The sequence below is a fragment of the Nothobranchius furzeri genome, chromosome 2 (assembly GCF_043380555.1).
Source record: "Nothobranchius furzeri strain GRZ-AD chromosome 2, NfurGRZ-RIMD1, whole genome shotgun sequence".
Lineage (NCBI taxonomy): Eukaryota > Metazoa > Chordata > Actinopteri > Cyprinodontiformes > Nothobranchiidae > Nothobranchius > Nothobranchius furzeri.
Window position 1 is genome coordinate 13,469,097 of NC_091742.1, and position 26,999 is coordinate 13,496,095.

At 43.5% G+C, this 26,999-nt stretch overlaps 1 protein-coding gene across 6 annotated transcripts in view; it reads right to left on the minus strand.

Moving 5' to 3' along the window:
• lama2 (laminin, alpha 2) overlaps positions 1–26,999 on the minus strand; it is a 246,629-nt gene that overhangs the window by 169,011 nt on the left and 50,619 nt on the right. For all 6 annotated transcript variants that reach the window (XM_070544166.1, XM_070544163.1, XM_070544160.1 and 3 more), the window contains exons 2-5: positions 24,376–24,546; positions 19,766–19,878; positions 1,725–1,776; positions 323–513 (exon numbers count right to left, since the gene is read on the minus strand). In XM_070544166.1, coding sequence (XP_070400267.1) covers positions 323–513; positions 1,725–1,776; positions 19,766–19,878; positions 24,376–24,546 — 527 coding nt within the window. The remainder of the gene's footprint in view (positions 1–322; positions 514–1,724; positions 1,777–19,765; positions 19,879–24,375; positions 24,547–26,999) is intronic.

Sequence of the window (26,999 nt, forward strand, 5' to 3'; positions counted from 1 at the left end):
GCAGCAGAGACCCACGCGGCAGCACAAACAGATGCAAAAGATGAGTTTTGCATGACATGTCCTCATTAAAGGAGACATAACTCATTCTTGTTCCTCACTAGCTGGATTCACACCAGGTGTGTTTTCGCGTTACACAATCTTTGTCGTGTTACTGTGCTGTAAAATGACTGAAAAACTATTTTGAGTCCTTCCAAATAACTGAACACTAAACATTCTCAAGAGATTTCTTAACCATTTTAAGTGTTTTCTGCAAAACATTTTTACAATCCCACATGATTGGCCACTGATAATGTACGTGGGACAGATGAACTTGATGAGTTACCTCTCCGTTTTCCAGCGGGTGAATCTTAGAGTAAAAAGACGTGCAGATGACTTCATCATCTCTGGTGTAGGATGGCGGTCCGGTCCGCGGGTTGATGTTGAACCTTGTCAGGCACTCGGTGTCTGTGATGGCGTAGTACTGCCATGGGTCAAAAGTCACTCCGTCTATTGAACGCTCCAAGATCCAATTACCTGTGGACAAAACCATGCGTCAAATTTGTGACACAACTTGACAAAAGATCAATAGAAATAATAATAGATGACCTAAACCGCTGTTTGAGTCACTGTTTAATACACAGAAAATGACTGAATATTTAATTTAATATATTTTAGATGCATACACCAAACAAGTTCCAAAACTTTTCTATTACACATAAAAAACAGGAAGAGCGATTCAGTCAAAGTTCAAATGTTGGAATAATTATGTAAAAGAGGCCCAACTGCATTAAATTAAGTAATCATCACAACATCAATATGCATCAAATCATGGCAACCACATTCGAAGTGGCACGAAAGAAGAAGAAGAAAAGATCTTTTCTATAGCGCCTCTCAAGATAAAAGTCACGAGACGCTTCACAAAAACAAAAAAATGTTAAAATATAAAAAATAATTTAGAAAATGATTAAAAACATATTTTAAATGAGCAAAAAATAGACAACTGTGATTAAAAATGTAAAGAAAGAGAAAGAGTGAATAGGAAAGAGGGAAATCAGTGGATCCTAAGGAAGGTGGAATAGGTAGGGAGAGCAGAACAAGGAGAGGGTGATGAAGGTCACACCAAAACCAGCTTGAACAGGTGAGTTTTCAGCTGCTTTTTAAAGGAGACCACTGAGTCCACTGATCTCAGGCTCAGGGGGAGAGAGTTCAGAGTCTGGGGGCCACAGCAGCAGATGATCTGTCACCTTTGACCTTTAGCCTGGTGCTGCACAACCAGTAGGCTTTGGTCACTGGACCTCAGGGGACCTGCTGGGGGTGTAGGGACTGAGAAGATCACCAAGGTATGGTGGTGCTTGTCCATGTAAGGCCCTATAGACCAGAACCAGGATCTTGAAATGAACCCTGAAGCTGACTGGCAGCCAGTGAAGCTGGGGGAGAAGCGGGGTGATGGATTTATGATCCACCAACAGATGAACCCTCAGCATTTGTGCCACGCCCAGTTTAGACCCTAGTGCTGTGATTGTTGTGACCCGAAAAAATGAGAGATACAAGACAAATGTGGATTTATGGCAACAGACAAGATGATAAAAAAATCCCCTGCAGAAGCATATTACTGCTGATCAGCCCTGTCCAATGGGAAGATGGTTTGCTTTAACAGTGTAATCAGCTAATTTACTCAATGTACTTTAACCATCAAGTGGTCGTTTTGAACACATAAAAATGCCACATATGAATAAAATCCATACCTGGACGTGGTGAGTTGGCAGCCTTTATTATCACGTAGGCAATCTGGAAGACCTGGAAAATGCAGACAAAAGATTAGAAGACATTCGTACTAAAATGTTTATGACATCTTCTGCAGCAACTTCACAGATAAAAGTTTGTTTTTCTCCAACAATTCGGAAAAGGGTAGAATGCCTTCTCCGGGTCAGGGATGAGGTCCTGCTCCAAGTGGAGGAGTTTAAGAATCTCTGGGTCATGTACACGAGTGAGGGAAAGATGAAGCGTGAGATCGACAGGCGGACTGGTGCTGCATCTGCAGTGATGTGGGCATTGCACTGGTCTGCCGTGGTGAAGAGAGAGCTGAGTCAGAAAGTGAAGCTCTCGTTTTATCGGTCGATCTACATTCCTACCCTCACCTATGGTCATGAGCTTTGGGTCGTGACCAAAAGAACAAGATTGCGGATACAAGCGGCTGAAATGAGTATTCTCCGCAGAGTTGCTGGGCTCTTCCTTAGAGATAGGGTGAGAAGCTCTGTCATCCAGGAGGGGCTCGGAGTAGATTCGCTGCTCCTCCACATCGAGAGGAGCCAGTTGAGGTGGCTCGGGCATCTGGTCAGGATACCTCCCTGGTGAGGTTTTCCGGGCACATCCAACCGAGGGGGGGGGGGGGGGGGGGGGGACGCAATGGGATTCCCCCGGAGGAGCTGGCCCAAGTGGCTGGGGAGAGGGAAGTCTGGGCCTCTCAACTTAGGCTACAACCCCCGCTACTCAACTCCGGATAAGAGGATGAAAATGGATGGATGGATGTCTCCAAAAGTCCAATTCATGACTAGAGAGCGAGGGCTTGCTTTTGTGACTTTTCCATCTCTCATTTCTACACGAATGCAAATGTCCTAACTTATGATCTATCGTTTTTTTGTAAATCCAAAGGGGTTCGAATGAAGGCAACTGGACTTCTTTGGTGTCTTTAAGATGTTTCACTTCTCATCCGAGGAGCTTTGTCAACTCTGACTGGAGTATGGGAGAGTCACGCTGCTTTTGTGATAAAGTTTTCAGACTAAAAACCAACATACAAATGGTAAAGTATCCATTTAATAATTAATCAAATCACACAATAATAAGGCTCTGTTGCAGATGTTTTAAAGACATGGCCAGACTCACAAATTTCATTTAATGAGCAGAGATTCTTTCAGAATAAAGTCATCGGACATACGTCAGCAACTCCCTTTTGAAGTCTAACCAGTTCAAGATGTCCGCCAATGCTGATGAATATAATGAAACACAAACATAGCTATAGCTAAGTGTGGTTCATAGCTAAGTGAATAAGGTGGTAGCTAAGAATCGCTAGCCTAGTGAAATAGACCAAACTCTAAGAACGCTCCGTTGGCACGTCCACAGCCCCTAGCAGCATTCTGGAGGGCCAATCACAGCGCTCTATTGGATTTGTGGGCCAGTCAGGGCCCTCTATTCGTCTAGTGGGCGGTATAATGTGACGGAGAGGAACAAGATGGATACAGGTCGTTTGGGACCGCTTTTACATCAGATTTGGATGATTTAGATGTGGATTGTATTTCAATCAGGAGAAGAGAAATGTATTTAAGTCCTTTATTTAGAAAAAGGACGTATTTTCGCCTTCTTCAACAGCGGAATGCCTCTCTGACCGACATCCGTTGCGGAAAGTGCGTCACGCTGTTCATTGTCCAGTAGCATGCGGAGATCGTTTGAAAGACAATAGTAGAACCTGCCCCATGGCCGAGGGCCGTCAGTGGAGCGTTGCCAGCTTGCCAGGCTAGAGAGCGGCTGCATGAGTTAGAACATTCTCAACTTAAGATGCTTTTGGTTCACAACTAACAAAAGGCTTTGTTATTGGTTTTGGGCATTTTACTTTTCTGTTTCTGGTGCTGTGAAGCCTGGAGGATTTTTACTGCTATTTTTTCACTTTTTTCATTATTTGAGCATTTAATATGATGTGTAACCATGGCAACAAGCTGGATTACAATCGGGAGCAGCTGATTAACATTTGAAAGGCTGAAGTAATACCTCAACTGAAGCCACAAATCCCAAATGAGTTAAAACACAAGAAGCGTGGGCGCAGAGCGGGAGCAAAACGGAGACAGAGAAAGAGGAAATTCAAACTATCTCTTCCATTGATCATAATGGGCAATGTGAGAAAACTGGCCAACAAGATGGAGGAACTCCAAGCCCTTTCAGGGACTCAGCCAGAGTTTTGGCAGTGCAGTGTTATGTGCTTCACTGAGACGTGGCTGCAGGACCATATCCCCGATTCCAGCGTCTCTCTGCCAGGATTTCTAACTGTACAAGCAGACAGAGATCTGAAGAGGTGCGGGAAAAGAAAAGGACGTGGAGCTTGTCAACAACAGATGGTGCCATCCAGGTCATGTTTCAGTGAAATGTCGTCTCTGCAGCCCAGATGTTGAACTCTTGGCAGTAAGTTGTCGCCCATATTATTTGCCAAGAGAGTTCATCAGTGTTGTCTTGGCAACCATTTATATTCCACCTTCAGCCATTGCTGAAAATGCATGTGATGCCATCAGTTCGGTTGTCGCTAAGCTACAAACCCAGCACCCCAATGCATTTATGGCTATATCTGGTGATTTTAATCATGCCTTGCTCTCTGCTACACTCCCAACATTTCAACAGTTTGTCAGCTGCTCCACCAGAGAACAACACATTGGATTTGTGCTATGCTAATGTAAATAATGCATACAGGTCCAAAACAAGACCTCCTCTGGGACAATCAGATCACAATCTTGTTTGTCTCTGCTCAGAATACAAACTACTTGTTCAGAGGCAACCTGTGAAAAGAAGAACTGTGATAAAATGGTCACAGGATGCTGAAGAAGCCCTGCAGGGTTGTTTAGAGACCACACATTGGATGACTCTTTGCCAAGGATATGAAGAGGACATAAATGCCATGACTGGATGTGTCACTGACTATATGAACGTCTGTGTGGACAACATCATACCCACCAGAACAGTGAGATGCTTCACTAATAACAAACCCTGGATCACCAGTGAACTAAAGAATCTGCTAAATGAGAAAAAAAGCCTTCAAGGAGGGAGACAGGGAATTATTGAGGAGTATACAGAAGCAACTGAAGATCAAGATCAGAGACAGTAAGGAGGTATACAGGAAGAAGCTGGAAAACAAACTACAGAGGAACTATATCAGAGAAGTCTGGTCAGGGATGAAGAAGATCACAGGCTTCAGGCAGATGAAGGATTGCACAGACGGCAGCCTGGACACAGCCAATGAACTGAACAAGTTCTTCAATAGGTTCAGTTCAGGAACAAACCCAGCATCCTCCTCGCCTCTCCCCAGCCAATTAGACATCCCATCCTCCGCTGATCCTACATTTTCCTGTCACACGCCAGCTCTTTTGTCCTCTAACGCAGTCATGGACTCTTCTGGTTCTATAAATCTGTCTTCAACCAAGTCAGGAGATGCTGCTGCCCCATTTACCTCCCCCTCCCACCTATCTGTCTCTAGAAGTCAGGTGAAGAGGCAGCTGGAGAGACTGAACAGCAACAAGGCTGCAGGTCCAGATGGTGTCAACCCCAGGGTACTGAAGGCCTGTGCAGAGCAGCTCTGTGGGATTCTGCAGCACCTCTTCAACCTCAGTCTGGCCCAGGAGAAGGTTCCAGTCCTGTGGAAGACATCCTGCCTTGTTCCAGTTCCAAAGAAAATTCACCCATCAGTCAATGACGACTACAGACCGGTTGCCCTGACATCCCACATCATGAAGATCCTGGAGAGACTCCTGTTGGTCCCCCTGAATAAACAAACTAGGACATATCAGGACCCGCTGCAGTTTGCTTATCGCCATGGAGTTGGAGTTGAAGATGCCATCATCCAGCTGTTTCAACCAATCCACTGTCATCTGGACAAAGCAGGCAGCGAGGGTCATGTTCTTTGATTTCTCCAGTGCATTTAACACAATCCAGCCTGATGTACTTTGCCAGAAACTCCAGAAGACACAGGTGGGGGCCTCAACTATCGCCTGGATTAAAGACTACCTGACAAACAGACCACAGTTTGTGAGGCTGAAGAAATGCACATCAAACCAGGCGATCAGTAACATAGGAGCACCACAGGGGACTGTACTCTCACCATTCCTTTTCACCCTGTACACCTCAGACTTCCAGTACAAATCAGAGACCTGTCATCTACAGAAATACTCAGATGACTCTGCAGTTGTCGGGTGTATCAGAGATGGACAGGAAGCTGAGTACAGAGTTGGTGGAGCGCTTTGTGGCATGGTGTGGAAACAATCATCTGACCTTGAACGTTAACAATACAAAGGAGATGATTTTAGACTTCAGAAGAAACAGAGTGGAGTTAAACACTGTTTCCATCCTGGGAGAAGAAGTGGAGGTGGTTGAGGAATACAAATACCTTGGAGTTTACCTGGACAACAGACTGGACTGGAGAAAGAACAGCGAAGCCGTTTACAAGAAGGGAAACAGCAGACTGCACTCCTTGAGGATGCTTAGGTCCTTCAATGTCTGTAGCAAGATGCTGCAGATCTTCTACAAGTCTGTTGTTGAGAGTGTAATCTTTTCAGCCATCTTCTGTTGGGGTAGCAGCATCAGAAGCAGGGACCTAAAAAGGCTCAACAGCCTAATAAAAAAGGCTGGTTCTGTTCTGGGGACGACTGTGGAACCACTGGAGGAGATAATGCAAAGAAGGATTCTCCAGAGAATCAAGAAAATTATGGACAACCCTGAGCATTCTCTTCACAAGGCTGTCCAACAACGGAAGAGTGTCTTCAGTCAGAGGCTTCTTCATTTTCGCTGCAACACTGACCGCTACTGGAGATCCTTCCTGCCAACAGCCATTGTAATATACAATAACGCTTTGATGACTTGATTATTATTATTATTCTGAGCTACAACAACAATCAATTTCACTCTGGGATTAATAAAGTATTTTTGAATTGAATTGAAGTGAATTGAATAAAATGGAAAGATGCTTAATGCACGTGTATAAGAGGACCATCATCAGAAAACACTGAACTGGACATTTTCATTAATTAGATTTAGGTCAAACATGGACTCACGTCTCACACCACCCGTCTCACCCTCCATCTTTTCTCTGCGAGTATGTCTCTCCTCCTTCTCATGATGTGGGAAGCAGTGTCACGTTGCAGCAATTAGAACGGAGCGAAAGCCACCAAGTGTGTGTGTGTTTGGTTGGGGGGGTCTTTTAGGATAGCCTGATAGTAGTCTTTCAAGCACCCAACAAAAAGTCACTGTTATCTGTGAGGACAGGGTGCTGTGTGTGTGTGTGTGTGTGTGTGTTTGTGTGTGTGTGTGTGTGTGTGTGTGTGTGTGTGTGTGTGTGTGTGTGTGTGTGTGTGTGTGTGTGTGTGTGTGTGTGTGTGTGTGTGTGTGTGTGATAGAGATGGGGGGGGGGTTGTTGCAGCATGTCAACTCTCAGTTTTGATCAGCTGAGGATCAAAGGAGAGTCTTCTCTTCCCTCTGAAGCTCAAACCAGCATCCACACACTAACAGCTGTCCTGCCATGGTTCACACTCTCAGCAGAGAAATATCACAAACTCATGACGCTTATTGTCATTTAGGTCCACTTAAACTCATTTTACTGAACATATTTATTGTTTTGTTTAAAGGGACATTATGGAAGTTTGACAGCCAAAACATGTATAGAAATAATAAATGTCTTCTTCATACATTCTCCTGCAATGCCCTGGTCCTGTAGAATGAGCCCTGGCATTTTTACTGTGATTGCCTGTTTTTCTGTAAAATCACAGAAAAAGAGAGTTACTCGGGCCGAGCAGGCTGCTTCATGCGCGTTTACGCTCAGGCATAGCCCGTAGCATTTGCTGTCCGTAGATTTAGCAGCAGAGGGAGAGGTAGTGCCAAGTCAGCGACTTTGTCGCTGTTCCTAACGCATAGTGACAAACCTAGCTCCATTTCTGAGGACCCTTAAGCTTGGTTTATGCTTGATGCATTTACTTTCCACTTGGTGATGCGGCTCGCGGATGGAACGCGCTTCACAACTCGCAGCGTTTATGGTTCATGCGGCTTGTCTCTGCGGTGAGCCAATATTCTCCCAACACTACACCATAGTAGAAGTAAAAATTACTGATGTTTACAACATGGCATTCCAGCATTTTTAACAGCGTCCTCGTCTTTTCCGACAGTGTGAGCTATTTCTCTCCAAGAATTATTAACAACATGTTGATCACGGTGATCTCTGAGAGCTGAATCATACAAATGTCTGTATTTACGAACCTCTGCCATACTAGTTCTTGCCAGTCCGCCATGTTTTTCCGCGTCCGATCGTCCGCGTGGTTAGACAATTTCCGGTGGAGGGGCGTGGTTGTTAAAATGACGCAGCTTTTCCGTGTGGAGCAGTGCGGACCTCGCAGACGCGTCAAGCATAAACCAACCTTTAGCTACTTTCTGTAGAACTTTCTTCTAGATATTTCCTGCAAATTAGCAACAAAATAGCCATTTTCGCTTCGAACCATTCTTTGGTGTGACGTTGTTTCGGGTGTCATCAAGGATATAAAAGTTACAGATACTGTTAACGTTACTATAGTGTAGCTCACCTTGTAAGATGTCTGACTCTCATGCAGAAGGCCTGGGTTCGATTCTGGATGTGAACATAGTTCATTTAGAGTTTCTTTTTTACATTATTGGTATTTTTTTACAGTCAGATGCCCACATTTTTATTTGAGACTCGCCGAACGACATTGAATTCACGGATAAAAAAGATGTGGGTTCAACTTTCATTTTGGAACAATTTTTCAAGTAAGGGAAGGGCATGATCAGAGCATGCAGGAGGACTGACCCATCATAAACATTTGTCGGCTGTGCTGAAGAGAAAGGTACAGAACCAAATTATTTTATTAATTAGCTGCGCGTTCTCCTGTCCTCTGTCCTCCAGGCCACACACACACACACACACACACACACACACACACACACACACGGGACTGTCTCAGCTGTTATTTTAATTAAGGAGTGTGCACGTACAGCATGCGCGCCTCGTGCATGAGCTTACTATTGAAGCTGCCGTTACGCTTTTGGCCTGAGGGGGCAATCGCGAGCATAAAAATTCAAAAGTCCGTAAAGTCCCTATAAAGACAAGAAGCACACACACACACACACACACACACATATATATACATATATATATATATATGCTTCTTGTCTATTAAATTGCAGAACTGAAAAATAAAAACACAAACGCAGCAGAAGGTCTGCTAATTGCATCAGGGTGTGAACTCACAGTATAAAAAGCCACAAAACTGAGCAATAAAAGAGAAAAAACATGCCTTATGTCTTTTTATTGAACCAGTAAATAACAAAGAAACACACTAATGGTTAAATACTAAAAAGAAGATTTGAGTTAAAACTGTTATAATCAGCCTTCCGGACAAATGTAATGTGTTTAAATTTAGATAAAAACAGTGTAAAATGATCATATTTATGAAATATAACGTATATTTAATAAATGATGTGTTTTGACATGAACTGTGAGATTTAGAAGCTTCTGAAATCCCAAAGCAATCACATCGTGTCCACAAAATGTTCCTTTTAGAGGAAATTTGTGCATAATAGCTAAATGTGCATGTAAAATGCTTATTTTAGAGCTATATCAATCCATTTGAGCTGTTTCTGGCATGGCTGGGCTGCCTACAATTAAACAGACGGAAGAATCCACTTTGTCTCAGTTTGCTTTGGACACAGTTGCAGCAGTTCCCCCAAACAGCTGGTGTTTACGGGTCATTCAAACGGAAACGTGTTAAAATTCCCACCGGCTCAATAAACTAGCATCAACTTCCATTTCTAGTTAGGACGTTTCACTTCAGTCTGACACAAAAAGACTGGACAAAGTGGGACGCCATTTAAAAACACCCTCTAAATAAAAAGCGTGAAAGCGTGCTTTAGCCGTTATGGATGCATTCATGGAGTCGAGCAGGTGGACATGGCGTCACGGCAACAGAGCTGGTTCTCAGACTCGTTAAAATTTACCGTCACTTCAAATGAAACGTGTTAACATTTCACTAGAGTAATTAAATGGCTGCAGGGCTAGTTCTCCATAGCATCTGAACCCACCGCCAAAATAAAAGCATAAAAACAAAGAGCTTATATTCACAAGAACCATTTCCCCTAAAAGCATTTGTGACTAAAACGTGAAACTGGGAGGAAAAATACATAAAAAAGTAATGATGTGACAGAAAATGGTTTGGAGTCTTTTACATAAATGACTAAATCACAAAATACACTTGATAAGTTGTTTGCAAGAGTTTCTAAGTAGTTCTGCATCTACACATAACAGCAGATGCTAGTTTCTCCCACACACTCGAGCTGGCACAAGCTCCTGTCGGACAATAAAACAACAGTTTCATGGAGCACAGCAGATGTTATATTTAATAGTGCCTCTGTAAGAATTAAAATATGATTTCTGGCTTTTAAAACCTCCAAGAACATTATGTCCTTGTGTTCGTTTTGCCATTTAATGGATGTTTTGAGTTGTTCTTACATTACATAGCATGTTAAGTCTTTTATGTTTTCATGGATCATAAATAAAATAACGGGTAAGGCTGAATATATTACACTTCTTTGTGTCTAATATCATACATGAGTGATTTAAAGGGGTGTTTTGAAGATGGTGCTGAAGAAATCAAATTTGTTAAGAGTTCCAGCTGGAGTTTACTGGACAACCTTAAAGCCACACTTTGCAACTTTTTCTTATTTTTAAATCATTTTCTTGAGTCAGGATGTGCTTAAATGACCCTTTCCAAGGTCAACGAAAGGTCACTCAAACCCTAAAAATTGAGCTGACATACCAGCGCTGCAGTCTGCTTCCAGCACATTTCCTGCATTTGTAGATCATTTGTAGTGATTGTGAACTAGAGCTGAACGATTCTAGAAAATATTTACGATTTATTTTTTCTTCAATATTGCAATTCACAATTATTTTCTCAAGGGGCTTTTCTCATATTTTTCAACTAATGGGAGCAAAAAATAAATTTAAAAATCTATGTAACTTGTACTGAATATAACCTAGTTTATGTGTTTACATATTTATCTACATATCATATCAACAAGTTTACTTGTCTACATAAACACTTACAAGTAAAGACAAAACTTTGTATTTGAAGGTGCAATCCTTTGCAGCCAGGAGCATCCCTTGAAGGAGCATAGGTATTAGCATCAACTGTGAAAATTTATTTGCAGGAAAGAAGTGTGTCCCGTTTATTGAGCCTTTTGTATTTAGAGTTTTTGACGTCTTGTCCATGCAGAGCTTCCGTTGTTCAGTGACGTTCATAGCTGCTAGCCAAACTCCATGGAGTTAAGGCCTCTTACGGTTTTCTAGCTTTACTAAAATATCTGTCTGTACTTTTTTGATTGATGACAGTTTTTGCTTTTTATTAGACTCCAAATGTAATAATTTTGGACGTTCCTAATTAATAATTTGTAAGAATGTAATCTGCGACATTAGCATTAGCATCTCTATGGGTTTTTCCATGTATATTAGCATTGTGATAATCACTCGCTGCCAGCCAAATTGCAGCCTTTGCGATTAGAAAATCTCCTTTTGTCACATCGCAAATTAATCATTCAGCCCTATTGTGAACACAACTTATTTGATTGATTTAGTGATGAATTGCTCCTGTAGACACTAAGGAAGGCTGAGGAGACATTTTAGTTACATTAAGGTGAAAAAAAAAACAAATACACTGCGAGGAGATTAGTTTTGCTTTTGGTTCTACTAAATGGACACTAGGGGGTGCTAAAAGCAAGCAAAACTGCGTAGTGTGCCATTAACCTTAAAATCCACTATGGTTGATCATGGAAAACTGTAGTATCAGCTGTTAAAGCAATAAATCAGTCACATTTTGGGCAAACACATTTCCTATGGAATACGTTGCTTTCAGCTTGTGTTCTTAACACTTGGCATAGTTACGGCGTATAATTAGCAAATTCAGTTGGTTTTCTGGATCGCTACCAAAAAACTGCTACCCGAGCTTTACACTGGATGAATAAGTGGCGTGTAACGTAATAGATGAGTTTTCCTAGCGAGCCCTGCAGTGCATCAGGAGTGTTTCAGATGCGAATCGCCAGCAAAAGCTTTCCATGTAACTGGCCTCACAAGGTCACTAAAATCACCGGAGATTTGCTAAATCACGTGTTATTTCGGCGGTTCACGCAATAACAATCAAGTAGAAAGACGGGAGCGCATGTCCAAAGGTTTGTGGGTTACCTTTTTTCTGTTCACCTTGTCCACAGAAGTGTCTAGGGCAGTGGTTCCCAAACCTTTCAGTTTCAGACCCACAGAGTAGAAATTGCAGATATCATTGGTTTTATTCTACAAACTGTCATGGCCTGTGCTGAGCTAACCTCTGTTTGGATCTGAGTCTTTCTTTTGCAGGTGGGCGTGTCCTGGAGAGCAGCTGTTGCTGATCGTTACATCAGTGGTCAGGGGATTTAAGGAGCAGCGTGACAACTCACCAGTGCCGGATGATTACTCAGTCTTGGGTAGTTTCTAGTGAATGCTCTGGCCTGCCTACAATTCTGTTTGTTCTCAGTACCTTGCTGTTCTCATATTAATCCGCCCTATTCTCCCGACCAACCCGGGTTCCTCTCGTCTGCCAAGAACATCTTTCTACAAAACTCCTCGGATCAGACGCCTGCCTTTCAGCCACGCCGCTTGACCCTAACCATCTGCTTTCCACCGCTCACCTGCCCGCCTGGAAACACCTGGACTCCAAGACTCCCTTGCTCAGCTCCCAGTCTCTGTCTCTCGACCACCCCGCTCAGCCAGACCTGAATTGCCCTCCTCGGAAGCTCCAAAACATCCTGGAAACCGTAAGCCCCTCAACCCTTGCTTGTTTTCAATTAACTTCAAGACACTCATGCTTGTTTTCCCCTCAGAACCAATCGAAGCCTCCAAAAGGCCTGGATCTCCGCATTCACCTCAACCAAACATAATAAATACTATAATTTTACCTACCTTTTGTCTCCGTGCTGATTCTACATGTCGCGGGTCAAAAAACATAACGCAACATAACACAAACATGCTTTAAAAGCTAAATCAGTCAGGGTGCAGAGAAAACGCCTTCAGCTCATGTGTGGTGTAGTGTACCCTTGTGTAGATGTGGCAACCACTGGTCTAATGGCATTTTCTTTTTACTAGTTAAGCAACTGGAAATTTGCACATCTTTTATTTTGAAAGTAGCTGGATGTTTTACAATGCTCCGGTGTTTGACTTCCTTTCTGGCCCGATCTGAGCTGCTGAGTTTGACGCGTTCTGAAAATGTATAAAACTAGACTTAGTGGAGCGATGCAACACAACGCTTCCAAAAGGTGCCACTCCATGATCAGTGGAAACACACCTATCGACTATACCGATGGCAATTAGCTGCATATTACGTCGTATCACGGCCGAAAGCCAGGGTTAGTACAAATGTGACAACCTTCCAAGATCCGTCTAACGTTCAAAGTAAATCCAAAGTAAGAGTTTCCATTCACTCCAGTAAGAGGACCGCACACAGAAAATATATACATCAATTCCCCAGAGCATGGATTTTGCTCCATCACTCTCAAGTGCCACTAATTGAAAATCTCTGAAAATTTCAGAAAGTACACGTCTACTTTCAATTAAACCAATCATACGGATAGAATCACTATGGTAACCAAGAAACCTGTTTATCTGAACAGAAAACTGTCCATTTATTAGAGTGCATCCCTGGAATGTTGCTAAACAGTAGTGAACAGAAGTGCTTTTATAAATGCACGAGCTGCTTTTGTCGCATACTGTTTGTTTATTTTGTTAAAGTACATAAAGCCTTTATTTGGGGCCTTTTAAATCAAATTTCAAAGAATTATGTAAAAGCAGCATAGACTCTTTAACAGAAAACAAATGTTCTCCTGAAATCAGCCCAGGCTAAAATATTTCTAAAGGATTCAAATATCCCTAAAATTATAGTTTTTACTCGTTTTCATTCGTCGTTTTTATATTATACAGGCAATCTCCACTTATTTCTATGTTTCTCTACATTCTACAATATATTATAGGTACATTTGTTGTGTGATATACAGTGTGGAAAAATTCAAATCTGAAGTGTTTCAGAGATGTGCATAAACGCTTTTTGTGAGTGACAGCCTCTTTCGGGACCCTGATCACCAGGTTCTCCTTCTCTCTCCCGAGAGCCGAGCCGGTGAATGATTTGACCGCTGTCCATCAATCAAACTGATCACTGCATTTCCATAACAACTGCAGTGTAAGTGAATCCTGTCTTTGCTGACAGAAGATAGCTGCCACAGAAAAAATCAAGTCCAGGTGCTGGTGGGAAAGCAGACCTAATATATTTACATCTAATTCTTTAACCCGCATTATATTATTGTCAATCCCAGTGGCAATTTCAGAATTTTGAGATGAAGGTCAGATTTTGGCATGGAATAATCGGAGGTGCCAAACAAGTTTGAAGTACTCTACTTTTATTATTGTTTCTGAGTTCTTAAACAGTAATTATCATGAAACTCAGGCTCAATATTTTTTATTTTTTATTAATCATTCCCAGTAAATACTGCTTTAAACAATAATTACATTTTATAACAATTATTTGCTTTAATTACACAATAATACACTTTAACTTACTATGTAATTACCATGTAAGTACTTAGTAATTAGGGGACTGTAAAAGGAAGTGTTGCCAACTTTTTTGTTATAACATTTTCTAACATCTCATCCTAAGGAGGATTTTTCTTCTAATAACGAGAAACTTTCGTGTTATTACCAGATGTTTATTTTTGCACTGACAGCAATGCACTTCCGTACACATTTACATTCAGGTTTAGAAATAATTGGAAGTTAAGTCCAAGTTTTCAAAAGGTCAAAAATGAGTCACAACCCTCCTCCACGTGTTCTCGGAGGACAACTTCTGGTGCATTGTCAAGTATGATGCATCTCCACGCACAATTACAATTCAAGAATTCATTGGAAAGGGAGAAAAAAAGAGGAGGAACACAAACAGACATCAACTGTCTCCTTCGCACACACACTGCGACACACACAGCCCCTCAGCTCCCACTCGCTCTCATTATTTAGTCTTTCTGTCCAGAGAGGCTCAACAATAACAAGGGAGGAAATGAGAGTGTTGATGTCACAGGCAATAAACCACACACTCACACAAACACACACAGAAACACACAAAGCTGCTGTCATTTTCTGAGTGAGATGACTAGTTACAAGGGAAATTCAGTGCACTGGAGGGTAAATAGCTTTCCACCAGAGTGATGAAGCCACACATCCCAATGCACCAAAACATTCCGAAACACACACGTGTACTCACAGATACTGGTATTTAGTACACAGTCAGTGACTCACTAAGGAGTGTGTTACCTGCTGCGCTAATTAGCTTTAAGGTCGCAGGTGAGTGAGCTTATAAACAGGTATGATGATCCATTTGTTGGCTGTTTGACCTAGACAGGTGAGAAAATGTCGGAGTGTGTTTGGGATCATTTAAGGCTGTTTGTTTACGCACAAGCTGTCAGTGCCGCAGCAACGGTGTGATTGATGGGCTCAACGCCATCGAGGTGTCGGGATGGACGCCGTGTTATTTTCCTGCTCAGATGGTGAAGGTTTTAATAAAACCCACATCAGTGTGATTCCTGCTTTTCTTCCTCGTCCGTCTCTGTGGTTGAATATTCAATTACAGCAGAAGATGCTGTTCAAGTCCCCTTGGAAATAATAAAAAACATCTTGCCGTTTAAATTTTAATGAAAAGTTTGTTTTTGTGTTTAAAAGCTAAAAACTTATAATCATCCAGCAGTTGACTGAAAATGCCCTTGCAGCATGTTTCCACTGTTAAGACCAGGGATGTCCTGATCCGATCACATGATCAGAAATCGGCCCCGATCACGTTGTTTCAGACTGATCGGGACTCTGGCTTTACTTCCCGATCCAAGCCCCGATCCGGACTCGGATACTGGGTTCAAATTACAGGAGAGCAACTTGGTTCTCCTTAAAGGTTGTCAGGCTCCCCTGATGGCCTTAACTTACACACCCAGTTTCTACCTATATTATATTATTTACATGGGCTCAGCGTAGCGGGGATTCTTTTGAGCAGAGATGCAGGGCGGCAGGCAGACCGCTGATTATCCATAAACTCCAGCTGCGTTCTGCACACGGCCACAGTAACATTTCCTAAGTTTCTAAGTGGCGTCACCAAAAATATATAATTAACACACAGTCATTTGTGTCCGTTCATTTTCTCTCTGGTAAGTTCTGTCTGTATTTGAGCATGACGTGTGGACGCGCTCGCGCTGCAGCGCTCGTCACTGACAGCCGGGCAGCGCAGCGCACGCTCCGCATTTTTTGCGGTCAATAGATCAATTTGATCTGCTAGTGAAAAAGTTACTTGTGAGGTGAAAAAGAAGGAAGCAGGCAGGAGTTTTTCTGGTGGACTGGGAGATGCAGGAAGATCAGAGACAGACAGGACAGGAAGATAGGAAAATAAAAACCAAGAAAACAAAACAAAGTTCTTAAAAAATAAAATGTAGGTAGATTGATCCCACTACACGTTTGTACCTGTATAAAGCAATAATTTATCAGCATGCAGTATTTATATAGTTGATACCATTCAGATCATCTTCAAAACTCCGTCCCATGTCCAGGGACTTATCTAAGCATTTTGGGGCCCGAGGCAAAATAGACCCCTGCCAGGTATGTTAGGTTGAAGTGGTATCTGTTTTTATATTAGACTTTTTATATTTGCAATAAAGTCCAAAAGTGAAGAATTTATGATATTTATTACTTGATTGTTCAAGCTACCTCACAGAAGTGACCTGTTGTTAAAAATTAAAATAAAAAGGTAATTAAATAAAAAATAAAGAATATTCTGGAACTGTTTCTTCCTTTTCTTTCATTTTTTTTAATGTATCGAAAGTATCGTATCGGGACTCGATATCGGCAGATTCTCAAAATCAAATGACTCGGACTCGAGGGCAAAAAAAACTGATCGGGACATCCCTTGTTAAGACCTTTATTTTATTTCATAAAAAACTTTTCTTGATGGTATTTTTATTTATTTTTTTCCCTGTCGGATCTTCATCTCAAACCATTTCTTATTTTCTCTGAATGAATATTTGCGTTTTATTACTCACGTGCTTAACTTTATTCCTAAAAGGACTTTTGTACTGGCCTTTTGTCAGCGAACCACCCTATTTGTTTGACTTTCTTTAATGCGACGGCATTGTCTGTGTAATCACACTTCTGTGTTAAATTGCCCTGTGCCAGCCCATCATTCAGAGAAATTCCTGCTCGTCATGAAACCATATTTGATGTAGGGGCTGCATGACTAATTTTTTTTAAAGTCGACAGTCAAGTAATGAAAATCTAGTCGACTTTGACTAATCGTTGATGACGTCATACACCTGAAGCGGCAAAACCTGACGATGAGTGACCAAGCGTTTCTTTTCCGACGCACGTCGGGAGGCAACGCTCTCGCACAGCGCATCGCTTTTTGACGCCCACGGTAAAATGGAGATTTCACTGAACTGTGAACTTAACCTTCTTGCTATTTAACCTTCCCCTCACCCCCACCCTAACCTTTACCCAGTATGTCAGTCTAAATTTACCGTTAAGCGTGTTTGAGAGGAACGATGAAAAGCGAAACAAAGCTTTGCATGTGCAAGCTGGTTAAGGTTCGGATGGGGGTGAGGGGAAGGTTAAACTGCAAGAGGGTAAAGGTCACAATTCAGTCAAATGTCCGTTTTACCACGGGCGTCAGATACCGACGCTCTGGCACAGCGCGTCGCCTCCGGACGCACAGGGGCTCGTCACCTGCTGTCTTTTCCGAGGCCTCCATCTTGTCGGTCATTATCATGTGACAGCAACTAGTCTATGAAAGGGATAAAAAGTCACTACAGAGCAGTGAAATCGACTAGTCGACTAGTTGGTACAATCCCTAATTTGATGAGGGATGCACACAAACATAAGCGATTGATGTCAAAGCGGATTTAAATAGTTTGTTTGCAGCTGAAACAACTGACGGCAGCTTCAGCTGGATTTAGTACAGACTCCAGAACATGACACCTTACAGGTAATGATTAAAGCTCTATCTAGTAAAGGTTCCTTAAAGGAACACAATCCAACTTTCATTCCAGAGATTTCAAATCAGATTATCTTATATTAAGAATGAAGAATTCAACTGTATGGGTCAAATCTGGAACAGCATTTTGAGGGATCTTACGTAAGGGTTAGGTAGCTCTCACGTGAGTCATCAGCACAGAAAGTACGTGTTGTGAACGACTCTCAACTACATTAAATTAAAAGTCACCACCTGTCTGAATCCAGGGTTTGCATCCTTCCAAGGCTGCATTATAAGGCTGATTACATCCAAGCAAAGTGACAAAGCTGTCTGAAATCAAAGGATGCTCCAAATGCGTCCTCGTTCCCCCAAATTTTTGAGAACAGGTAGGATTTATCCTGAAGGCTATCCCAGGACTCACGAAAGGCCGAACAGGAGATGTCTGACCTTCTAATAATGGTGAATGAAGCTGGAGGGTTTTAAATGTTAGCTTATTAATATCTGGCATGTAAAACATATAATAACTTGTTTTGTTGAGCTTTTAAATCATTTGCATGTTTGTACTTTAACTATAGTTTAATAATATGAAGAATCCTTGTAAACGAGCTCATTTGACTGGTCCCATATTTATTCAACAGTGCTGTCAGGGTTGCTAGGCAACAAGACAGACACTGAGGTGGGGGTGGGAATTAACACTAAGTGGTGAAATGGGCTGTTTTTGATTTAGTGCCTTCTAGGGGTCTACAACCCCCCAAGGCGCTTCACAACACAATCAGCCATTCACCCATTCACACGCTGGCGGTGACGAGCTACGACGTAGCCACAGCGGCCCTGGGGAGTCCACCAAGCACTGGCGCCACCGGTCCCTCCGAACACTACCAGCAGCAACAGACTGAGAGAGGATTGAACCTGCAACCTTTCAATTACGGTGCGGACATTTAATTTGTCTGCCACCGTTGCCCGTTGCTAGGCAACAAGACATACGCTGAGGGAGGGACGGGAATTAATACGAAGCCTAGACTGTCACAGCCGCTCATTTCTGGTCTGAACAGCCAAGGATAGACCAGACCGAGAAGGACGAGTCCTGTGGACTTGGACACACCCGTAACACCTTTGCTCATTTTCATCGGCTGTGGCAGCCATCTTGGGTCGGGTTGACTGCAAAAGATAACAAGTTGTAGACGTAAATCGACTGATAACTTCTTAGTTTTATTCAGATCTATCCAGCGATTCAAGATGCTTCTTGTTAGGAAGAAACAAGTCCCAGCAGGCTTGCATGCACACACACACACACACACGCAAAATCACTGGGAATACCAGTGACTAGTATAATCAGAAATACACTCAAGTTGAGAACCACAACAACATGAATTAATATAAATCTGAGGGTAAAACTATTTTTTCATACACAAATTTCATGTTAGCAAACTTCCCAGGATGAGGCACCCATCATGCATCTGTATAAAGTGATTTTCTTTTATCTTTACATAGATTTGCAACTCTCCTTCTGTATCTCTGAGCTGTTTCACATCTCTCTTACTACATTATCTGAGTGTTTAAAGATAAAACGGAGTCTGAATGACATAAAGAAGAAAACTTTTTATTTTTAACAGAAGGGAAAAGCTAAAGCCATTTAGGATTCAAGGCAGTAGTAATAAATGTGGGCACAAGCCCAGAGTCTATGTGTTACAATGAAAGATGGCCATCATCAGAAACCTGACCTTTGCAGTTGCGTTCTCTTCATATAAGATGAAGCGAAGTTTCCTTTCTGAGAAAAGATTCATAGCAGGAATACTTGAAGCTCCTCAAATGATGGAAAGTACTCGTCTTAAGTACTTAATGTGATCGTGTTGAACAGGAAAATCTTGTATTAACCAGTACATTTTTACAATAGTCTTGTTTTTCTATTAAAACAAATGCACAGAAATGAAAACTGTCATTTGGGTTTTCCCTTCAACTCTCCAGTTCTCTACCTGCTTCAGGTCCAGTGTGATCGTCACATAGTGATACTCCATCCCGTTCTTAATGGAGGGGCTTTGCCACCAGCGGTTGGTTCCATCTATGGCGTATTCGATGGGATGTCGCTCTGGATGAACAGAAAAAGAACAACGTTATTGTTTAACTCCTTTATTGTGCTCATGGTGGCTTTTTAAATATTCTTCTGCCAATCTAACTCTGCCCTATGTGTCTAACTACTGCAACTGCTCCACAATGAAAGCAATGGCAGGTAAATAAAACATTTTCCTTGTTTATCATGCAGCAAAAATTCACTATGCTGGTTTTTGTAGCACGTGGATCCAGAAGTGTTTGAGTGCTTAAGTGTGTGAGCAGAGATTTCTGAGAAACTGTGTTTTCAGATTGAATGTCATCTGCTAATTAGCTGGAAACTCATGTGACATTTTTATTTTTAAAAAGAAGGAAAAACATTTTTATGTCTATCGTTTATCTAAAGGCTAAAAACAAAATCAGAATGCAGAAACCAAAAAACGATGAAAGGAAAACTTTAAATACAATCCCTATGTGTCTATCAGAGACCATGTGGATTCGTTTTTAAAACGGTGTTTCTCAAAGTTGGAGCGAGGACTTGGTTATGAGCAGCTGTAGCTGAGGGTGTCGAGTTGATCTCCAGAAAGGCAAAAAATACACAATCATTACTAAAAATTCACATAAAAATCTACAGATATGGTGCCGGTGAGTGGAACGGAGGTGAGAATCCACATGCTGGGGAGGAATCAGGCAGGTAGTCAAACTGGGTAACGTAAAAGGTTTTAATGACAAACGCACGCAGGACATGGGAACAATGAGCCAACAAGAGACACAGAACTGGAGGGGTTTAAATACAAGAGGGCTGGGAGCTTGGGTGATTGGAAAACGAGAGGCAGGTGGGAGCAATTAACAGAGACGCAGGCTGAACCAAATAGGGAGACAGGACAGGGTGTGACAGTACCCCCCCCCCCAGAGGGTGGATTCCAGACGCCCATATAGGAACACAGAGCAGGGCGGGAGGAGGGGGATCCGGAGGGAGGGCCAAGAGGGGCCGAGGGGCCGATGGACAAGAGGCAGGAACCAGTAGAGTCCGGGGGCCTGCGTCTGGGGCAGAGGAGGCGACGACGGGCTCTTGGGGGCCTGCGTCTGTGGCAGAGGAGGAGGCGACGACTGGAGAAGGAGACGTCAACCACTGGACTGGAGGAGGAGACGTCAGCCTCTGGACTGGAGGGGGAGACGTCGGACTGGATGGGACGTCGACCTCTGGACTGGAGGGGACGTCAACCGCTGGACTGGAGGGGGAGTCGACCTCGGGACTGGAGGGGGTGTCGACCTCGGGACTGGAGGGGGCGTCGACCTCGGGACTGGAAGGGGCGTCGACCTCTGGGCTGGAAGGGGCGTCGACCTCGGGACTGGAAGGGGCGTCGACCTCGGGACTGGAAGGGGCGTCGACCTCGGGACTGGAAGGGGCGTCGACCTCGGGACTGGAAGGAGCGTCGACCTCGGGACTGGAAGGAGCGTCGACCTCTGGACTGGAAGGAGCGTCGACCTCTGGACTGGAAGGAGAGTCGACCTCTGGACTGGAAGGAGCATCGACCTCTGGACTGGAAGGAGCGTCGACCTCTGGACTGGAAGGAGCGTTGACCTCTGGACCTGGACTGTCGGCTTCTGGTCCGGAGGCGCCGGCTTCTGGACCGCCGACTTTTGGACCTGGACCGTTGACTTTTGGACCTGAACTGTCGACTTCTGGACCGGAACCGTCGACTTCTGGACCGGAACCATCGACTTCTGGACCGGAGGCGTCGACTTCTGGAGTGGAGGCGGAGCCGCTGCAGGAGCGGCCGCCGACTTCTGGAGTGGAGGCGGAGCCGCTGCAGGAGGGGCCACGACTTCTGGAGTGGAGGCGGAGCCCCTGCAGTCAGGACCGCTTCCTTGGCTGGTGCCGCCGGACTGGGCGCTGACCACTGGACAGGCTGGCCTGGGGGCGGAGCCTCTTGGACAGGCTGGCCCAGGGGCGGAGCGTCCTGGACCACCGCTGGAACTGGTGCTGACTGGACTGGTGGGGCGGGACCTGGCGCTGACTGGACTGGTGGCGCGGGACCTGGTGCTGACTGGACTGGTGGAGTGGGACCTGGTGGAACCGGTAACTGGAAAAACAGGGAGGATAGATTGTCCAGCTGGAACTCCTGGAGACTGAGGATCTGACGGAGTCGGACCAGCTCAGCTCGGAGACTGGCGAGCTCTGTTGGATGGGCTGCGAGCTCGGTCCTTTGGCCTGGAGACGAGAGAGCTGCTGACTGGACCGGAGGCGGGGCCGCTGGCTGGACAGAAACCTTCTCTTGGAGATACGGGGAGGAGACCGGCGAGCTCTGTCAGCTGGGCTGTAGGCGTGGTTCCTCCGCCTGCAGATGACGGGGGTGCTGATTGGACCGGAGATGGGACTAGTGGTCTGACTGGGGGCGGATCCAAGCTGGCGCGCCGAGCCGGGGCAGCTGCGAGCTTGCGGCTCCGTCCTGGGACAAGGGGTGACGGTGGAGCCCGGCATCCTTCCCAATGCCGTGGGCCAACTCCAGGGGAGCACACAGCCAGTCTGGTGCCCACATAGCAGGAGCGGTCCATCTGCGCCTCCCCGTCCAAGTCTCCATCCAGCTCCGGGAGGGTGGAGAGGATCGCTGAGGCCCGGGCTCGGTGGCGGCGTCCGCGGCGAGGAGGAAGAGGAGCCGGCCGGTGGTCCACGGCAAGAAACTGGAGCAGGTTCTCCCAAGGGATAACCTCCCCGCTGGATCCTTCTGTGGGTTGGCTCATTATGTCACGACGTGCCGGTGAGTGGAACGGAGGTGAGGATCCACACGCTGGGGAGGAATCAGGCAGGTAGACAAACTGGGTAACGTAAAAGGTTTTAATAACAAACGCACGCAGGACATGGGAACAATGAGCCAACAAGACACACAGAACTGGAGGGGTTTAAATACAAGAGGGCTGGGAGCTTGGGTGATTGGAAAACGAGAGGCAGGTGGAAGCAATTAACAAAGACGCAGGCTGAACCAAATGGGGAGACAGGACAGGGTGTGACTAGATACTTGTAACTATGGTTTTGTGTTAGTGCTTATAATTTGTTCATGATGTTTTGGGACTTCAGCCTTTCTTCCCTTTTTTAGGTGAATGAATTTACAGGAAACCCTTCTTAAAAATGTGTTAAAGTCCAATCAAATATTAGGAGCTTTAATCCTTTAGCTTCACAAAAAGAAGAAAAAGCAAAAAAACAAACAAACATTTTTTTAAATTAATTTAGGGCATTAGGGGGTAAATATAGCATAAGATTGTAATAACAACAACAACAACAATAATAATATCATTATGATGATGAAAACATTAATTTAAGTTAATATAAATCTAGAGAATTATTTAAATTAGAAAATGTAACATCTCAATATTTTAGATTTTGTTTTTTATTTTAGCAGTTTTTTGTGCAATCAGGGTATTGTTCAAAAAGGTGAATGGTTGAATTGTCAAATTGAAAGTGCTTTGATTTAAAGGTGCAGTATGTAAGAATGAGGTAATAGTGGCATCCTGTGGTCAAATCTGATACTGCAGCACATTTTTTCTAAGCAAAATATTACTTTCACTGTCGTTCCGTGAGTTGTATGCCTGTTGTCAGTTACGGTTCAGAATCAGAAGATTCTGGATGACAAGCAAAGACGAGTCATACACGGGAAGTCGATATGTAGTTAAAGACATTATCATGCCTGGTGTTGGCGCTCGTGGGTGTTTTACGATAGGGTGTACCTTCTACACTTAATATGGTAATATCTATCAGGGATTGCAGGAAGTGAGGTTGTTTGCCACCGTGCTGTTATAGTTCTGAACGACTCATTAAAGGAAGTAAAACACCCCGACTGACTCACACACATTTCACTGTAATATCCAGTTGTTGGTATTCCATTTCATATTTGAGCCGACTGTTTGCTTCTAATTCACAGTTAGCATTGTTAGCTCAACGTTAGCCTCTTGACTTGGCAAATGTTAAGGCAAAAGACTTAAAAAGGACAAGAAACAAACAGCAAGATGCTGCTAAAGAGAGGGAGTACAAAACGATGGGGAGAATCTAAAAAGCTGCAGAAAAACTGAAGAGAAAAAAGATATACTGCTGCAGAACAAGTAAAACATTACGGGGCATAAAGTAAGATTACAGGAGTTTACCTAAAACCTAAAACAGGTTAATAAAAACACTAGTCTTGTATCTTTCACCTCATTCTAGCTGACAAAGGTCGACTAGCAGATTTACCGCTGATTTGTCGACCAGATAATTGCTTCATAGAAGTTAACGACTCAGTGATTGACTGTCAGACACACTTGTTTCCCTCTGCGTGATTGGCTGAGCGGTTTATTGAGTTGTTGATCCATCATAATACGACTGAATAACGACTGCAGGCTAATTCTGCACCGTCAACTTGTCATCTTCTGACTGATTCATCAACTTGTTCCATAATTATCACTTCAGACAAAACAATCGATTAACATCTGCACAGTCGTGCTCTAATTAGGAAATCTGGCATGATTAGTTGCTGTAATCTGGCAGATTATAAATCTTTCTCACCAAATGAGTTGGTGCTTTGGAGATTGCAGATTCGACACTGTGGGTTCCTCACAGGCTGGCCCGGTACGTGTTCCACCAGCTTACAGAACATCTCTGGACTGGTGGAGCCACAGGTGGCGTTGGCTGTGATGTCTGCCATAGTGGCCAGGTTTAACACGGCAGGGAACAGTCCTGGAAAACAGAAACGAAGCACAAATTTTGTGAAATAAATGATAATAAAACACAGTGTTAGAGTTATTATGAATTATCAGTGAATTCTGCTCTAAATTCAGGTTTATTACTGCAAATATTTAAGATCATGTCATTTTTCCTGCAGCTAAGACAACCGAAGCCTGTATTTCACCTGCAACAAGGTCATCAGTAATTATTCTGGAGCATTTAATCCAAGTAGATCTTTTGTTTAACAAAATTAGCAAAATAATTGCATAAAATGATATTTGTGGGTTATATTTTCCCCATCATGTTACTTAACAAGAATAAGTAAAACCTACGAGTGTTTTGTAACATGTTGAGGCAGGGCATAATATTCCTTGTTGATGCTCCAGAACGTGCACATTTAAGGATGAAATGAGGTTTTAAAGGTCATAGTTTGGCAGCCAGTAAATAAAAATATAATGAAATTGTACATTTTTATTAAATCATATGTAAATTCAGAGATTTTTTTTTTATTTAAAGGTTTAAATAGAGGACAAGAATAAAAAAAAACAGGACAAGTACCAAGGTCCAAACATCAGATAAGTGACATTTATGTCTGTACCAAAACATTTTATGGCCCGACTCACTTTTTTGAACAACAGGGATGTGATTATGTAAAAATTTGGGCCAATATCAATATCTGGTGTTAATATTGCTGTTATGACAGAAATGTAATTTTTACTGATATTATAACTAATAAATAAATATATAGGGATGTCCCATTCCGATATCGAAATCGGAAGTAATTCGATATCGGCCCAAAACCAGTGTATCGGACTATAGGTCCAGAGTGTGCAACAGAGTGGATGGAGGCTGTGATGGTGATCTGAAATATAAACGTCCTCAGGATAAACACTGTCAGCATTTAAACTCAGGGTAAAAACAAGGTCGAGAATGTGCCCCCTGGTGTGTGTGGGACCAGAAACATGCTGGGTAAAGCAGAAGGAGTCCATAAGGCTGGAGAAATTCATGGCAAAGTGATCAGAGGGATCAACAACGTGGATGTTAAAATCACCAAAAATCACCAGTCTGGACAGCTTCACAGTGGAGGACAGAAAGTCACTAAACTCCTGAAGGAAAGAACTGTTTGGACCAGGTGGACGATAGACCACAGCACAGTAGAACGGGTCCTTACGCCCGACTTTAATCAGCTGCAGTTCAAAGGACGCAAAGTAACCAGAGGTTGTAGAGCTACATGGAAGATGGTCTCTGAAAACAACAGTTAGGCCTCCACCACGACCAGAACCCCAGGGCTGGCTAAGAAAAGAATAACCACTCGGGCAGAGTTCAATCAGACCAGAATAATCAGATGTTTGCTGCCAAACAGTCCGAAACAGAAAATTCAGGTTTTTAGAGAGAATTAAATCATTGAGCAGGAAGGGCTTATTGTTAACAGAGCAGGTGTTTAGTAGAGCCATGCTGAGTGAGGTGGAGGTATCAGAAACTACAGAAACAGCTGGAGTTAATGGACGTAAATTAGCAGGGTTAGGTCCACGGTGTTTATAGAAACCACTTCTGGAGTGAACAGGAGGAGAAACCACTGAGATATGAGGATAAACCGACCTTAAAAAACTTGGACAGAGAAACCGCGCCGCAACGCAGCCTGGGGGGAATGCGGAAGTGGTGCTCAGGTCACCAAACAAAGGGAAAGAGGCTAGAAGATCACGCCGATGTTTACTAGATAAACCACGCTTTAAGAGAAGTCAAATTGTCACTTGGATTCCTGCTCGTTTACCTCTTTTCCTTCAACGTTTTCCCGGGACCGGTTAAACATCGCTGGAGGTGCCCTGGTTGGAATCAGTGCATGCAGCCGCAATGAGCAGCGCTCGTCACCTCCGTTTGGACAGGGGAGGGAGGTAGTTGGGTTAGAAAGCACAGTGACTCCTGGTAACGGTTCCACAACCTTCACCGGTCTCAGTCCCGCCCAGGCTGGGACAGGGAGACAGAGTTGCCATAGCGACGGCAGCATTCCACATTTCTTCTGAGGGGGAGTAATCACCACCCTCACAGGCTCAAGGGCACCAGATTCAGATAAGAAGCCAGGTCTGGGTCTGAACTGACCCACTTTAGGAGAACATGAAAACAGGGGAAAACAAAAGAAAAAACTGGGAACAGAACAGAGAACACAAACTGTCCTCTGTATCTTTCCAGATGAGTCCAGCTGTTTGGCCAGATGTCAGCGCTGATGAACTGTGAAGAACATCTGAGACACCCAGAGTCTCTCTCACACATGTGGATGCATTCTGACATGCAAACTCACAACATACCATGAAAATACACTGAGTCACACACATCTGCTACCAAACATTTACCCAACATCTGAGAACTACTGAGGAAGTCCGGACTTCCAGTTCAGAGAAACGTGTGGTATTCAGATCTGCTGCCAATGAAATGTATCAATGTTTAAATTTTTTAAAAATCTACTTAAA